The sequence below is a fragment of the Sus scrofa genome, chromosome 7 (assembly GCF_054392235.1).
Source record: "Sus scrofa isolate SSC_HxYL_T2T_F1_AM1 chromosome 7, Sscrofa_HxYL_maternal_Yorkshire_Landrace_v2.0, whole genome shotgun sequence".
NCBI classification, from domain to species: domain Eukaryota; kingdom Metazoa; phylum Chordata; class Mammalia; order Artiodactyla; family Suidae; genus Sus; species Sus scrofa.
The window spans coordinates 46,305,117-46,320,366 of NC_139389.1; the positions used below are offsets into that span (position 1 = coordinate 46,305,117).

General features: G+C 38.2%; 1 protein-coding gene across 28 annotated transcripts in view; it reads left to right on the top strand.

The window, feature by feature from the left end:
• UBR2 (ubiquitin protein ligase E3 component n-recognin 2) overlaps window positions 1–15,250 on the top strand; it is a 130,069-nt gene that overhangs the window by 79,828 nt on the left and 34,991 nt on the right. For 27 of the 28 annotated variants that reach the window (XR_014810138.1, XR_014810141.1, XR_002345723.2 and 24 more), the window contains 10 exons: window positions 930–1,054; window positions 3,053–3,105; window positions 4,167–4,269; window positions 5,865–5,913; window positions 6,814–6,968; window positions 8,959–9,061; window positions 12,523–12,632; window positions 12,737–12,817; window positions 13,130–13,308; window positions 13,779–13,978. Coding sequence is in view for 16 of the 28 variants with exons in the window: in XM_084968106.1 (XP_084824232.1) it covers window positions 930–1,054; window positions 3,053–3,105; window positions 4,167–4,269; window positions 5,865–5,913; window positions 6,814–6,968; window positions 8,959–9,061; window positions 12,523–12,632; window positions 12,737–12,817; window positions 13,130–13,308; window positions 13,779–13,978 (1,158 nt within the window). In the remaining 12 variants the exon portion in view is untranslated. Of the gene's footprint in view, window positions 1–929; window positions 1,055–2,959; window positions 3,106–4,166; window positions 4,270–5,864; window positions 5,914–6,813; window positions 6,969–8,958; window positions 9,062–12,522; window positions 12,633–12,736; window positions 12,818–13,129; window positions 13,309–13,778; window positions 13,979–15,250 lie in introns of those variants that run through there. The other variant, XM_084968109.1, reaches the window with a different exon arrangement.

A 15,250-nucleotide genomic window follows, 5' to 3' on the forward strand; every position in this document is an offset into this window, starting at 1 on the left:
TAAGTTTGGATTGTTTGGAGCATTTACATATTATGTTGACTTTTGTGGTAGCAACTAATTTAGAATCTGAACTGTTTTATTTGAGCTGTTACTCAGTTTTAGGGGAAGGAGATTAGAATATCTTCTTTTTGCTCCCCTCTGATTACTGTAATGATGAAAATAACAGCACTGTGTGCTTTGGATGAAGGAGAGAGGACAGTTGCTAAAGCAGGATAGACTGAAAGACTCTTTGTGTTGGGAATAAAACGTGGGACAGGAGAATTTAGTAAGCAAGAATAGGATATTTAGGAGCTATTTACTGTTACTTTATGTCTTAGTTACGTTTCCCTCCATGGTTTTGTGGTGCCAAAGTGCCTCACTTGTCTTCAGTTATAATTCCAAGTTAACAGAGATCTGTGGCTAATAAGTTACAGATTTTTCTTATTACCTGTATTTTCAATCCTTTTGGCTCCATTTTTCCTATTCTTTTACCCTTTACCTTCTCCCACCCATCCTATCTCAGACTCTCAACAGTCCCTAGTAGTCCTGTCTACTATCAGGAGGTGATACCCATGAAAGAGGTTTCAGAAAGTGATTTATTATTTTGCCACAAAGGAAGGCTCTCCCTCCCTCCTCCCATCCAGCAGATGGCATGAAAGTAGTTTCCGAGGGTGCTAGTACAGCTACTGCCATACTGATTCTTGAAGGATCTAAACCCTTCCCACCTTCTGATCCCATTCTTCAAAATAGCAACCAGACTCTCCTCCACTGCCTGAAGCCCCACTCACTTGTTGTGTCTTGAGACTCAGAAGGATGTTTGGAGCTGCTCTCACCCTACTTTGTAGCTAGCCAGAAAGAAAAATACATTGTCTTGCATGAATTATAAATATATATCACGTAAGTATTATGATTGTTAAATGTGTGTTTATGTATTTATTTATTGTTGACAGGAGAGAGATTTAGTCCTGGAGTTGGACAGGTAAATGCTACAGATGAGATAAAGCGAGAGATTATCCATCAATTGAGCATCAAACCTATGGCTCATAGCGAATTGGTCAAGTCTTTACCTGAGGATGTAAGTACCTACAGTTTAAAAAAAATATTACAGAAATCCTTCCCTGTCAGTCTAGTATGTATAGATTTACTTCTCTATACCTTTTCCACAATTGTAAAAAACTACAGTTCTAGGACATGTTTAGAGTTTGCTGAAGTTTTTTCCTTCTGAAGCATCCAGAGACTCTCCTTAGCCATCTCTCTTATTTTAGTGAATGTAAACTAATCATGTGGACATTCATAGATTTGATTATAACCGTTTTTCCTCCCAAGATCTTAAATTCCTCAGCTACCTATTTTTCAGGCCTGGGGATTTTCAGAAACCCAACTTCCAGTTTGGAAAGGACTTTTCTTTTCATTGAGGTTTTTCAAAATGTTCTCCCAAATTTGAAGCATAGACCAAAACTTTCAACCTTATTGTTCATTCTTCCGGGATTTAAACTTTGATTTGTTGCATTTTAATACTGCTTTTAAACTTTGTATTATTTCAAACTTAAAAACTTTCAAACATCTACCAGTAATAGAAGACATAGTATAGTGAACCCATCATCAGCTTCAGTAGATGACCAGTCTTATACCCTAGCCACTAAGCCCTACATCTTCACTGGGTTCTTTTGTAGAGAATACCAGGTTTACCATTTCATCTATAAATAGGATTATATATATCTAAAGCAGTGGTTCCCAGCCCCGGTCAGTTTTGCTGCCGCCCTCCTCCCTCAGAGACATTTGGCAGTGTCACTGCTCAAGGCAGGGTGTGTTTTGCAACTGACCTCCATTGAGCATCGGCCAGGGACACTACTAAACATCCTACAAGTCACAGGACAGACTCATGACAAAGAATTATCTAGTCCAAATGTCAGTAGTGCCAGATTTGATCCAGAAGATACGAGCTTTTAGAAAAACTTAGGCATCATTGCACCTAAAAAAAAATAATTTTTAACGTCACTAAATATCTAGTCAGGATAAAAATTACATGTTCTTTTTCATGCAAGAAAGCAATTACAGTTTATCTAGACTTTAGAATAGGGAAGAATAAAATGTAAAGCAGCATTTGAAAAGTGATAAATGCCTTGTACAAAGTGATGGCATCTGTATTTACCAGAGAGTTCTTTTATTCACAGAATTCCTATTAACATATTGTTATGAATGAGATATGATTGGAGAAATGCTGTTTTAAGGAAAATAGATAAGAAATTTGGAGTTCCTGTCGTGGCACAGTGGTTAATGAATCCGACTAGGAACCATGAGGATCCCACGTTGCTGTGGTTCTGGTGTAGGCCGGTGGCTTCAGCTCCGATTAGACCCCTAGCCTGGGAACCTCCATATGCCTCGGGAGTGGCCCAAGAAATGGCAAAAAAGACAAAAAAAAAAAGAAAGAAAAAGAAATTGGTGTAGCTATTTCACAAATGTATTGCAAATATGTAAATTTTGTTTAAATTTTCATTTTGTTTTGTTCTGCTTTTTAAGGTCGCAACCATGGCATATGGAAGTTCCCAGGGTAGGGGTCAAATCAAAGCTGTAGCTGCCGGCCTACACCACAGCCATGGCAGAGCCACGGCAATGGAGGATCCAAGCCACGTCTGTGACCTATACCACAGCTCACAGCAATGCTGAATCCATAACCCATTGATCGAGGCCAGGATTGAACCCACATCCTCATGAATACTAGTTGGATTTTTTTTCTGCTACGCCACAACAGGAACTCCTAAATTTGGTGTAAATTTGTGAGTTTGTGTTTGTTTGTGTTTATTTCATTCCTTTGAAAAACTGTCACCTTGATTCAGTATGGTAGTGAGTTGTTTTTAACTATATAAATCTGAATAAATGTTAGCTTATCAAGCAAATTTCCCTAATTGCATATTAATCATTATGCTTACTATGGAATCCTTGCTGTAAAAATTGGGATAACAGTATATTTGCTTTTTAGGATGAAGCTTAACGGGATAAAAGCGCAGTGCTCAGAGTGTTAGCAGATGTTATTTTAACATGGAACACACTTATCTGTTTCTTATACCTTTAGGAGAACAAGGAAACTGGCATGGAAAATGTAATTGAAGCAGTTGCCCATTTCAAGTGAGTTTACTTTCTACTTTTTCAAATTCAATATTTTATACATTAAATTTTCTTAGAATGTTTCCCTTGATGGAACTGAGAATAAAATTGTTCTTTTCAGAGAGACAACCATCTTCAAATATATAATTATGAGCTAGATTTCTCACTGACATTTCACTTTTTTTTTTAGGGTAGCACCTGTAGCATATGGAGGTTCCCAGGCTAGAGGTCAAATTGGAGCTACAGCTGCTGGCCTACACCACAGCCACAGCAATGCCAGATCCTTAACCCACTGAGCCAGGGATTGAACCCGAATCCTCATGGATACTAGTTGGGTTAGTCTCTGTTGAGCCACAACAGGAACTCCAACATTTCACTTTTATGATCTAGCCCTGCGCTCAGCAACTTGAAGTAGCTTTATGAGAATTTTTATTGTATTCAGAATAGGTGTTCATAACTGATAGTTTCAGATAATTAAAATTAACCTGAGCAGGTGATATAAGTAGATGCATTGTACTTTCTTCATTTCCCTTTGAAGTTGTGGGGTAGCCTCTGAACAGTGCTCTTTGGTGTCCAATGTGTTGCCCAATAGATAAACTAGTTTACCCCTTAAAGGTTGTTGAGCCGTTTCTTAATCTGTTTTTTTTTGTTTTGTTTTTTGGTTTTTTGGTTTTTTTGTTTTTTTGTTTTTGCTCCTCACTCCAATGGCAGTGTCTTTATTTTTCTTGATTTTAGAGAAAATGTAGAAAAGATTATATAAACCCTAAAACTGCACCTGGTTTTTTGTCACTTGATAGAACTTATCACAGACATCTTTACGTGTCATTTTTAATAGTATTGTTTGGAGAGGTCATAATGTGTGTAACCTATTCCTTGTTTTTAGATTTTCAATGGTTGTCACTATAGAGGCCATCACATTCACTTACCCACTTAGAATTAATTCAAAGTGGACGTGCTAGCTAAAATGGATGCACGTAAAATTTGGGTATAGATTAGCAAATTAAACCACAGAAAGTAGTTCCAGCTTACACTCACCAGCAATAGATGAGATTTGAGGGTTGTTTTTTGTTTTTCCCCCAAAGGAAACCTGGATTAACAGGACGAGGAATGTATGAACTGAAACCAGAGTGTGCCAAACAGTTCAATTTGTATTTCTATCACTTTTCAAGGGCAGAGCAATCCAAGGTAATTGAAAAAATTAAAAAGGTACTGGGAAAGGGTTCATTGGGGTTTTTTTTCATTCCCGTTTTGTTTTTTTTCTTAAACAACTTTTACTACTTTTTACAGATTGTAAAAGGATACATTTTGGGGCATTCCCTGGTAGCCTGTTAGTTAAAGGATCCAGCGTTTTCAGTGCTGTGGCATGGTTCGATTCTTGGCCTAGGAATTTCCACAAGCCATAGGCACAGCCAAAAAAAGAAAGAAAAGTGATACATTTTTATTGTAGGAAATTTGGAAAGTATGAAGATATAAAGAAGAAAGGGGAGTTCCTTTTGTGGCTCAGTGGTAATGAACCCAACTAGTATCCATGAGGATGAAGGTTCAACCCTGGCCTCACTTAGTGGCTTAAGGATCCGGCATTGCTGTGAGCTGTGGTGTAGATTGCAGATGCGGCTTGGATCCTGAGTTGTGGTTGTGGTGTAGGTCAGCAGCTAGAGCTTCAGTTCATCCCCTAGCCTGGGAACTTTCATGTGCCATAGGTGCGACCCCTTTAAAAAAAAAAAAAGGACCAAAAAAAGAAAGTACAGATTACCTGTAATACCACCACTTAACACTTGGAGTTTTCCCCTGAGTATTATAAAAGATCTTTATAATTATATACATACCCACACATATATAATTGGATATATTTTATTGGCTCTTGAAAATAGTCAACGTGTATTATAATCAGTTAATTCTTTTTCACTCATTTTAGAGTTGCTAGTACTTAACAACGTTATGCTTTTCCATGGTATTTTCCTAATCACTCTTAGCTAGTTTAAATCTTGCCTTTTAGCAGTCTACTTTTTTTTTTTTTTTTTGGCTGCCGTGTGGCACTTGGAGTTCCTGGGCCAGGGATCAGATCCAAGCCTCAGTTTCAACCTACGCTGCAGGATCCTTTTAACTCACTGTGCCAGGCTAGGCATCAAACCTGCATCCTTGCACTGCAGTGACAGTGCCAATTCTGTTGTGCCACAGTGCCTCCAGTCTAGTCTTAAAAATAAGCTTTCAATAAATGGCTTTAAACAAAACTTAAACATGAAGCTTTTGTTTATTAGTCTTTGATGCATGAAATAGAGCTCAGATCTAAGTAAGTTTTTTGTTTTGGTTGGTACATGTTTCCCCTGCATTTTAAATCAAGAAAGAATCCACTTGGGAGAATTCTTTTAGTGTCAGGGTAATTAACCTTGATATCATTTTGGGTATGTGGGGGCGGGGGTTAACAGCCACACCCCTGTCATATGGAAGTTCCCAGGTTTGGGGCTGAATCAAAGCTCCAGCTGAGGCCTGTGCCACAGCTATGGCAACACTGAATCTGAGCCCCACGTGCAGCCCGTGCCACAGTTTACAACAACTGAGTGAAGCCAGCCATCAAACCCACATCGTCACAGATGACAACTTCGGGTCCTTAACTCACTGAGCCACCATAGGAACTCCAGTTTTGGGGGCATTATAAAACTAAGAATAAAAATCTAAAATCAGAGGGAGTATGACAAAGATTAACTTATGTCAGTAATTTCTGATAATTAAGTTGTTTTGTACTGCTGATTCCCTGTCCAAATTATGTTCTTTTTTATTAGGCAGAAGAAGCTCAACGGAAATTGAAAAGGCAAAATAAGGAAGATACAGGTATTTTTTAATCTTTCGCAAAATTTAATGTCAGTCTCTTCTTTGTTAAACATTGTTTACCATGCTATATATTTTTTATTTTTTTGGTGGGTTGTTTATTTTTGTTGTTGTTGTTGTTGTTGTTGTTGTCTTTTTGTCTTTTTTAGGGCCATACCCGCAGCATATAGAGGTTCCCAGGTTAGGGGTCAAATCAGAGCTATAGCTGCCAAGCCTGTACCACAGCCACAGCCATGCCCGATCTGAAGCCACATCTTCGACCTGCACCACAGCTTACGGCAGTGCCGGATCCTTAACCCACTGATGAAGGGCAGGAATTGAACCCACATCCTCATGGATACTAGTTGGATTCCTTACTGCTGAGCCACAACGGGAACTCCTCCCATGTTATGATGATCCTGATGAAGATTTAAATATAAGCATTTTGAGTGAACATTTAAAGGATTAATAAATATGCCAAAATAGATGGTCTCTACTGAGTTAAGGGTTTTATCTCAAATCTTAAGACTTTCTAGGGAAAAGAAAGGCCTTTCCTTTGTACTACTGATATTTATGATAGTTGTTTTTAAGCATTTGGCTATCCTTGGCTACGAAAAGTACATAATAAAGGGGTAGTTTTTTGGGTGTTTTTATTTTGTTTGTTTTGTTTTTTAGGGCCACACTTGTGGCATATGAAAGTTCCCAGGCTGCAACCGCCGGCTTACACGCAGCCATGACAGCATGGGATCTGTGACGTACGCCACAGCTCAGGGCAACACTGGATCCTTAACCCACTGAGTGAGGCCAGGGGTCAAACCTGCATCTTCATAGATACTAGTTGGGTTCATAACCCTCTGAGCCACAATGGGAATTACTGGTTGTTTTTTTTTAAAGCATGTTCTACAAAAATAACTTTATTTTCAGCACTTCCTCCTCCAGTTTTGCCTCCATTCTGCCCTCTGTTTGCAAGTCTGGTGAACATTTTACAGTCAGATGTCATGTTGTTGATCATGAGGACAATATTGCAGTGGACTGTAGAACATAGTGGATATGCCTGGTCGGAGTCCATGCTGCAAAGGGTAAGTTTGAAGATATTTATTACTTGTATTTTAGTGGTCTTGTAGTTAAAAACCAGAATACAAAATACTGTTCAGTATCTGTACTCAGGAAACTTGGGATAAAATAGAGTGTTATCTTAACTTGAAACATAGTATTTTGTTACTGTTTTTTGTGTCTGACAATAAAAGTGAGAGCCTGTCAGATTTTTTTATACCAAGTGGTTGTGATTACCTCGGTCCTTTTGGCAGATCTGCCTCTCATTGATTGGTCCTTACATGTCTTTGTTTATGCAGTAGTCTGACATTTGTTTAATGTGTTATCTTTGCATTTGTTTTTCATTTATTTCTCTTTAGAAACCTGTGAGTTCATTATATTTTACAGTTGAGGAAATTGAAACCTAGAGACTTAGTCTTACAGCTAGTAAGTGCCAAGTCTAAAAGCTTGTTTATATTTAACATTGTAGTTTTAATGTAGGTCATTCATAAATTATTGTCTCATTAAATTCACGTAATACCCCATGAGTAAATAGTTTTTCCATTGTATAGATGAGGATGGCAAGTTTCAGTGAGATTCAGTTAACTTGTCCATGTCACCCAGCTAGTAAGTAACGTAATAAATTCCATGCTAGGCACTTTTCTATACCATATTTTTAACTCTAAATACTCTAGAGGGAAGCTGGGGTGTGTGTTTTTTTATTTGTTTGTTTGTTTGTTTTCCATTTTAAAGATGATGAAATTAGGCTCAGACAGATTCCCTCAAGGCATGTAGCTTGAAAGCTGTGAAGCCAGAATTCAGATGAAAGTTAGCCTTCCTTCAAAGCTCCTGTTCCTCCCATTGTCTCAGTAGGCTCAAGTATCTCCTTGGCTAAGATATTTGTATATGTATAACCCCCCCCCATTTATGAACATACACTTAAAATGTAAAAGCATGGAGTTGTGGTATATTAGAGACCATCAGTATTATATGAGCAAAAGATTTGTGGGAAATGATAGAGAAAAAAGTGAATATTATTTATCTTATATATACATTTGCTGTATGTCATTCAGGCTAACTTGGTTCTCCTAAGTCTCATTGACAATCACAAGAGCCCTGTGTGTAGGGAAAGATACAGAGATGCCGCATATACATCTCTTGCAAAAATTGGGGATCACAGATTCCCTGTTGTGGCACAGCAGAAACGAATCCAACTAGTAACCATGAGGTTGTGGGTTTGATCCCTGGCTTCGCTCAGTGGGTTAAGGATCCGGCATTGCCGTGAGCTGTGGTGTAGGTCGCAGACTCTACTCGGATCCTACATTGCTGTGGCTGTGGTGTAGGCCAGTGGCTATAGCTCTGATTCAGCCCGTAGCCTAGGAACCTCCATAGGCTGTGGGTTCGGCCCTAAAAAGCAAAAAAAAAAAAAAAAAAAAAAATGGGGAGCAGGATAAAGAACAATAAAAGTACATATAGACTCAGTGTACTTATACATTTTCTTAGACATCTAGTAAGGAGTTTTTTTGTGAGATATGCTGAACATCTTTATAAGTGATATGGCATTAGAGATAAAAGTGTATCTCCTTCTGAGATGATCAAGATCAAATCCTTAGAGAAATTTTACTAAGAGTGTTATAGATTAGATAATTACATAATAGAAGTTTACAGCTCTAATTATTTAGCCACTGATTCTTAGAATCAGTGATTTTTTAAGGGATGAAGTAAAACTGAAAATTATATGAATGGCTGGTCATAGCTGTTAGTAATTTTAACTTATCCTCACAATTTGCAGTTGAATTTTCTTCTTAACTAAAATAAATTTTTCATTTCCTTACTTAGAATTCTTTTTTAGAAAAAGAACTTTAGAGTTTGGATTTAGTAAAAAATTAGTACTTTGAATTATTTTTCATTACACTTAAATTAGTCTTTAATCATTTGGTTTACCTGTTTTCAATAGTAAATTATTTTTTGTTAGTTCTTATGAAAATATGTACTTGATTTGTGTTTCACTAAAAGTTACAAAGCATTATATTTTAGGTGTTACATTTAATTGGAATGGCACTGCAAGAAGAAAAACAGCATTTAGAGAATGTCATGGAGGAGCATGTGGTGACGTTTACCTTCACTCAGAAGATTTCCAGTATGTATACAGTTTTTACTAAACTCAACATAGCAGTGCTTTTAAAATGTAATACAGCCTCTTTTATTTGATCATATAGGTTTTAAATAGATTATATTGATCCCAAATTTCTGGGGCTATCTATATTCTCCAGTGTATTCAAGGTACTATATCAGATTTTGATACATTTTTATAAAAATTCTTAAGAGCCTGCACATACTTTAAAAACATAAATTTTTTTTTTTTTTTTTTTTTGTCTTTTTGCTATTTCTTTGGGCCGCTCCCGCAACATATGGAGGTTCCCAGGCTAGGAGTCCAATCGGAGCTGTAGCCACCGGCCTACACCAGAGCCACAGCAGCTCAGGATCCGAGCCGAGTCTGCAACCTACACCACAGCTCACGGCAACGCGGGATCGTTAACCCACTGAGCAAGGGCAGGGACCGAACCCGCAACCTCATGGTTCCTAGTCGGATTCGTTAACCACTGCGCCACGACGGGAACTCCTAAAAACATAAATTTTAATTAATAAACAGGAGAAAGTAATGAAGAGTCCTTAGTTTGAAATCAATATAGCACATACATTTAAACTCTATATTTTCATTTTTATTTTATTTTTTTTATAATTTTTTTTATATAATTTTTGTTTTGTTTTGTTTTGTCTTTTTGCTATTTCTTGGGCCGCTCCCGCGGCATATGGAGGTTCCCAGGCTAGGGGTCCAGTCGGAGCTGTAGTCTCCAGCCTACGCCAGAACCACAGCAACGTGGGATCCGAGCCACATCTACAACCTACACCACAGCTCACAGCAACGCCGGATCGTTAACCCCCTGAGCAAGGGCAGGGACTGAACCCGCAACCTCATGGTTCCTAGTCGGATTCGTTAACCACTGCACCACAACGGGAACTCCTAAACTCTATATTTTTAAAACACGAAATATTTTATTTAGGATTTAATTTTTAAATTGTTGCTATTATCTTATAAAAACATAATGAAAATAAGAAAATTAGCTGTGGGGATTAGATTATCATTTTATATAAAGTAATATAACTTTTTTTGTTGTTCTTTTTGTCTTTTTAGGGCCACATTGCTGCATACGGAAGTTGCCAGGCTAGGGGTCCAATCAGAGCTGTAGCCACTGGCCTATGCCACAGCGACAGCAACGCAGGATCCAAGCCGCATCTGTGACTACACCACAGCTCATGGCAACACTGGATCCTTAACCCACTGAGCAAGGCCAGAGATGGAGCCCGAGTCATCATGGATGCTGGTCGGGTTCACTAACCGCTGAGCCACAATGGGAGTCCAAGTAATGTGGCTTTTATTAGAAGGCTAAGGAAATGTTTTTTCTAGCTTTTTATTATAAACATTTCAAACATACAGACAAGTTGGAAGAGCTGTAAACATCTGTATACCTACCACTGGGATTCAGTAGTTAGTGTGTTGCTGTATTAGCTTTATAATTTGCACACTTTTTTGAACCATTTGTTTTAGATGTCATAATATTTCACCTCTAAAGAAAAGCTTTTCCTTTATTAATTTTCAGAATAAGCAACTGGCTTAATGGTTACCTGCAGTAGTGGCAACTGTGAATCTCTTAGGGGTTTTTTTGTGGGTTATTGGGGTTTTTTTTTTTTGTCTTTTTGCCTTTACTAGGGCCACACCTGGGGCGTATGGAGGTTCCCAGGCTAGGTGTCTAATCGGAGCTGTAGCCGCTGGCCTACACCAGAGTCACAGCAACACAGGATCTGAGCCACGTCTGCAACCTACACCACAGCTCACGGCAACACCAGATCTTAAACAGTGAGGCCAGGGATTGAACCTGCAACCTCATAGTTCCTAGTCGGATTCATTAACCACTGAGCCACAACAGGAATTCCAGTCGTTTTGGTTTTTTTTTGTTTTTGTTTTTGTTTTTTTGTTTTTTTTTTTTTTTTGGTCTTTTTTGTTGTTGTTGCTATTTCTTGGGCCGCTTCCGCGGCATATGGAGGTTCCCAGGCTAGGGGTTGAATCGGAGCTGTAGCCACCGGCCTATGCCAGAGCCACAGCAACGCGGGATCCGAACCGTGTCTGCAACCTACATCACAGCTCACGGCAACACCGGATCGTTAACCAACTGAGCAAGGGCAGGGACCGAACCCGCAACCTCATGGTTCCTAGTCGGATTCGTTAACCACTGCGCCATGACGGGAACTCCTCGTTTTGTTTTTTTAATGCTACTCATGGGTTTTTATTCAGTGTTTTATATTCAAGTATAATCAATATTCCTTTTGTGATGCTCAAGGTATTCCAGTTTTGGTCATTGGAAGTCTGTCCAATTGGCTCTGTGTCCTTTTGACCCAACCCCGTTAGTATTTGAGCACCACCTTGCTTTCTGGCACAAAAGGTGTCCCAGATTCATCTTGTACTTTCCCTGCTCCAGACCTGCTCTTGTCAATTTGCCAAGGTGCTTAAATGAATTTATAGTGATATAATAGGAGTTTATGAATTCCTTGATTGCAAAGGATTACTTTTTATAACTTTCCATGCTCTTTTCTCTGCCAGTATTTCTTTCTATGGATTAACATTGTATATTGGAGTCATAGCCCTAATCCATAGGCACAGAATTTTAGATCTGAAAGAGTATTAAAAATCACATAGTTTAGGAATTCTCACTGTGGCACAGTGGGTTAAGAAATTTGATTGCAGCAGCTTGAGTCACTGAAGGTGCGGGTTCAATCCCCAGCCTGATGCAGCGGGTTAAAGGAGCTGGCTTCGTCACAGTTGTGATGTAAGTGATAGCTGTGGCTCAGATCCAATCCCTGGCCTGGGAACTTCTTATACTGCAGGTGTGGTCATTCAAAAACAACAACAACAACAACAACAAAAAAAAAAAAAAAAAAAAGCACCAAATAATTCAATCTCTTCCCCGCTTAAGAAAGAGGAACATTTTGCTAGAACGGCAACAAAATCAGGAAAATTAATCATTGGAAATTTATGACTATAAAAATAAATTAACTAATATTGGATTAAATGTACTCTTGAGAATATGGTATCTTTTTCTCAAGATAAATAATTTTTAGAGGAAGAAATTTGTTTTATTTTGAACCTAGATTTTTAGTAAAGGTCAAAACAAATAGGTATATGTATATACACAAGGACTCCTGTAATCCTAATTCATTTTCTTAGACTTGTAAAATCTGGTAGACCTTTCAGCTAGATTTTTTTTTTAATCTTGCTAGACACTATGCTAAAATAATTATTTGGTATAAGAGTTCGGTTTTGAATAATCAAAGAATTCTAGTTGTATACAGCTTGTTTGTAAAATACAAATATGTTACGTTTTGAGAAATACTGAAAATTTCTGAGTTGTATTCAAATGGTGGGAAAATGATGTTATAGGCATCTTTGTGTGTCTTCCTGTGTATGGTCATAAGCACTGTGTAGTCTTAGCTGCTGTTAGTGTTTTTTCTTCCACCTTAGAAGTCTTTTTTCTTCCGCCTTAGAACCTGGTGAAGCACCAAACAACTCTCCTAGCATACTGGCTATGCTAGAAACACTGCAAAATGCTCCCTACCTAGAAGTCCACAAAGACATGATTAGGTGGATATTAAAGGTAAAATTTCCTGCATTACTCTGCTTTTTGTGAGAAACAGTAAATTGTTTTTGAATTTTTATGATGTTTCATAGCTTCAGAATAACTGATACTTTTTTCCATAGACTTTTAATGCTATTAAGAAGATAAGGGAGAGTTCATCCACCAGTCCAGTGGCAGAGACAGAAGGAACCATAATGGAGGAGGTATAAGATATAAAGTGTGAAAATACTGAAAAATTGTAGCAAGCTGACTATAAAAAATTAAATTTATCTGGGGTGATTGGTAGTTGATACTATTCATCAATGTAAATCCACTATGTGTTTATTTTTGTGACAATCTTTTTTGGTCTTTTTTTTTTTTTCTTAACATGTCAGGTTAAGAAACTTTTCTCTTGTTTAGATAAGTGAGACTATAGAATAACTTTGAATTACTATTCACAATAAAGATATTTCTGCTTTGGAAGGAAAGGGTGCCTTTAGCCTATAATGGTCTAATTCAGTGAAGCATAATTTCAGAGTTCAAGAGACAAAGACAAAGCGGAGAGAAAGAGAAAAGCCGAGATTGCTAGACTGCGCAGAGAAAAGATCATGGCCCAGATGTCTGAGATGCAGCGGCACTTTATTGATGAGAACAAAGAGCTCTTTCAGCAGACGTTAGATCTGGATACCTCTCTCTCTGCTGTTCTTGATAATAGGTAAACAATAATCACAGTTTTTGAAACTCTCGACCAGTGGTTCTCAACTGAGGAAGATGTTGCTTTTTTATTCTTTATAAGTACACTTAATCCTAAAGTAATTTAGAAGAGTTGATAGATAAATTTTGTGACCTTGTAGATAGAGGAGTTAATCTTGGAAATCTGAATATATTAGCATACGTTTATGAGCATATTTCTGACTATAGCTCGGATAATTCGTGTGTAAGTTATAGACATTCATAAAAGAATGAGTACACTAGGGTCACTTAACTTAGTGTCTAGCTTGTGTGTTGCATATTGGATTGCTGTGTGGATTGAAGGCCATGGTTTTGATACATGAGAGACTCATGTCTTTCAAATCATCATCAAAACCATGGGTTTAAATACGTGCATACCTAGAGTCTACTATTTTATGATTCTGTAGAAACTTCTTAGGCTTATTAACTATACTCATAACCTTTTTATTGCAGCCCCGTGGTTTCAGATATGACTCTTACAGCACTGGGCCCAGGACAAACCCAGGTCCCTGAACAGAGACAATTCGTCACTTGTATATTGTGTCAAGAAGAGCAAGAGGTGAAGGTGGAAAGCCGGGCAATGGTCCTGGCAGCATTTGTTCAGAGATCAACTGTACTATCAAAAGACAGAAGTAAATTCATTCAAAATCCAGGTGAGTCGTAGCTAGATCCTTATCCTCCCTATTAATAATGACTGCCACTTAGTATGATAGGTGATATACAGAGATTTTATTAATCTAATCATAACTCTATAGGCATGGCGGTATCTTGGGCAGGAATTCCTCACTTGCAAGATGTGCAGACTCTCTAGGAGTATCATGCCTGAATTACATAGCTGATAAATAGCAGGGATTCAGAGAAGAGCTGTTCTTGTGGTACAACATTAACATACTTTGGTGCTTAACATTCTTTCCCATTTTTCAGGACACTTGTAAAGTCCTGGTAATTAGTTGAATACTGAAATAACAATAATTATTTTGTCTCATGGATAGATCCAGGGTGGAATCTCTTAGGAGTAGTGATGTGAGGTACCCTTGTGAGAAGCAGTCCTTGGGCCTCATTTGGGTTATTAAGATAGAGATTACTACGCAGTGTAGGACATTATTCAAGAGAATCTTGGGATCCACATATGTTGAATGGTAGGGAAAGAAGCAGGGTTGGATAAAGGAAGAAGTTGAACTATGATGCAGTCCTCAAAGACCCTAGAAAACGCCATGGGAGCTCTGGATCTGTATGGCCCTTCAAAGGTATCCTGAGTTGGGGCAAGGGGGGCTGGGTCTTTACACCTTGATACTGATCAATGACTGGTTGGGGGCCACCTCTGGAAAAGACTTGTGACCTTGAGCAAAACAGTATGACCCTGAGCAAAGTCCCTTAAAAGGGGATAACAGTCGAGTGCCCTCTTCTAACAGCTTGAGGGAGTCATTCATGCCTGTAGGGACATCTGGCCTGCACATTTGTGTGTCCTCCACAGATACTTTAATGTTTCTATTCTTATACTTGTGTATGTGTGTATATGCCTCCATGATACCAGTAAACTTCTTAAGAGTAGGAACTGTGTCTTAACTTCCAAAACAGTCATTTAGCCAGTGCCTCTCACATCATATGACTGAAAAGAGGTTTGAGAGCCTAGCTGATAAGATTGCTTTTCTGTAAAAGGAAAGTTCTCGCAAGTGTGACTCTCAAGCAGCCTTGTTAAGAAAGATTGGTCTGCTTCATCTTAAGAACTGATCATTTGAACTAGGCAACTTACAAATCTCATTCCAGGCTGAAGATGAAAGTCACCAATTGTATTTAATTTGTTACCTTCTTGGAAAAACGGGCTGGCTATAAGTGATGTTATTTAAGTGCTTTCACACTTTATATCATAAAAGATTTTCTTTACGCTGTGAAATTTGCAATGTTTTAGTATATAAAGCAAATTA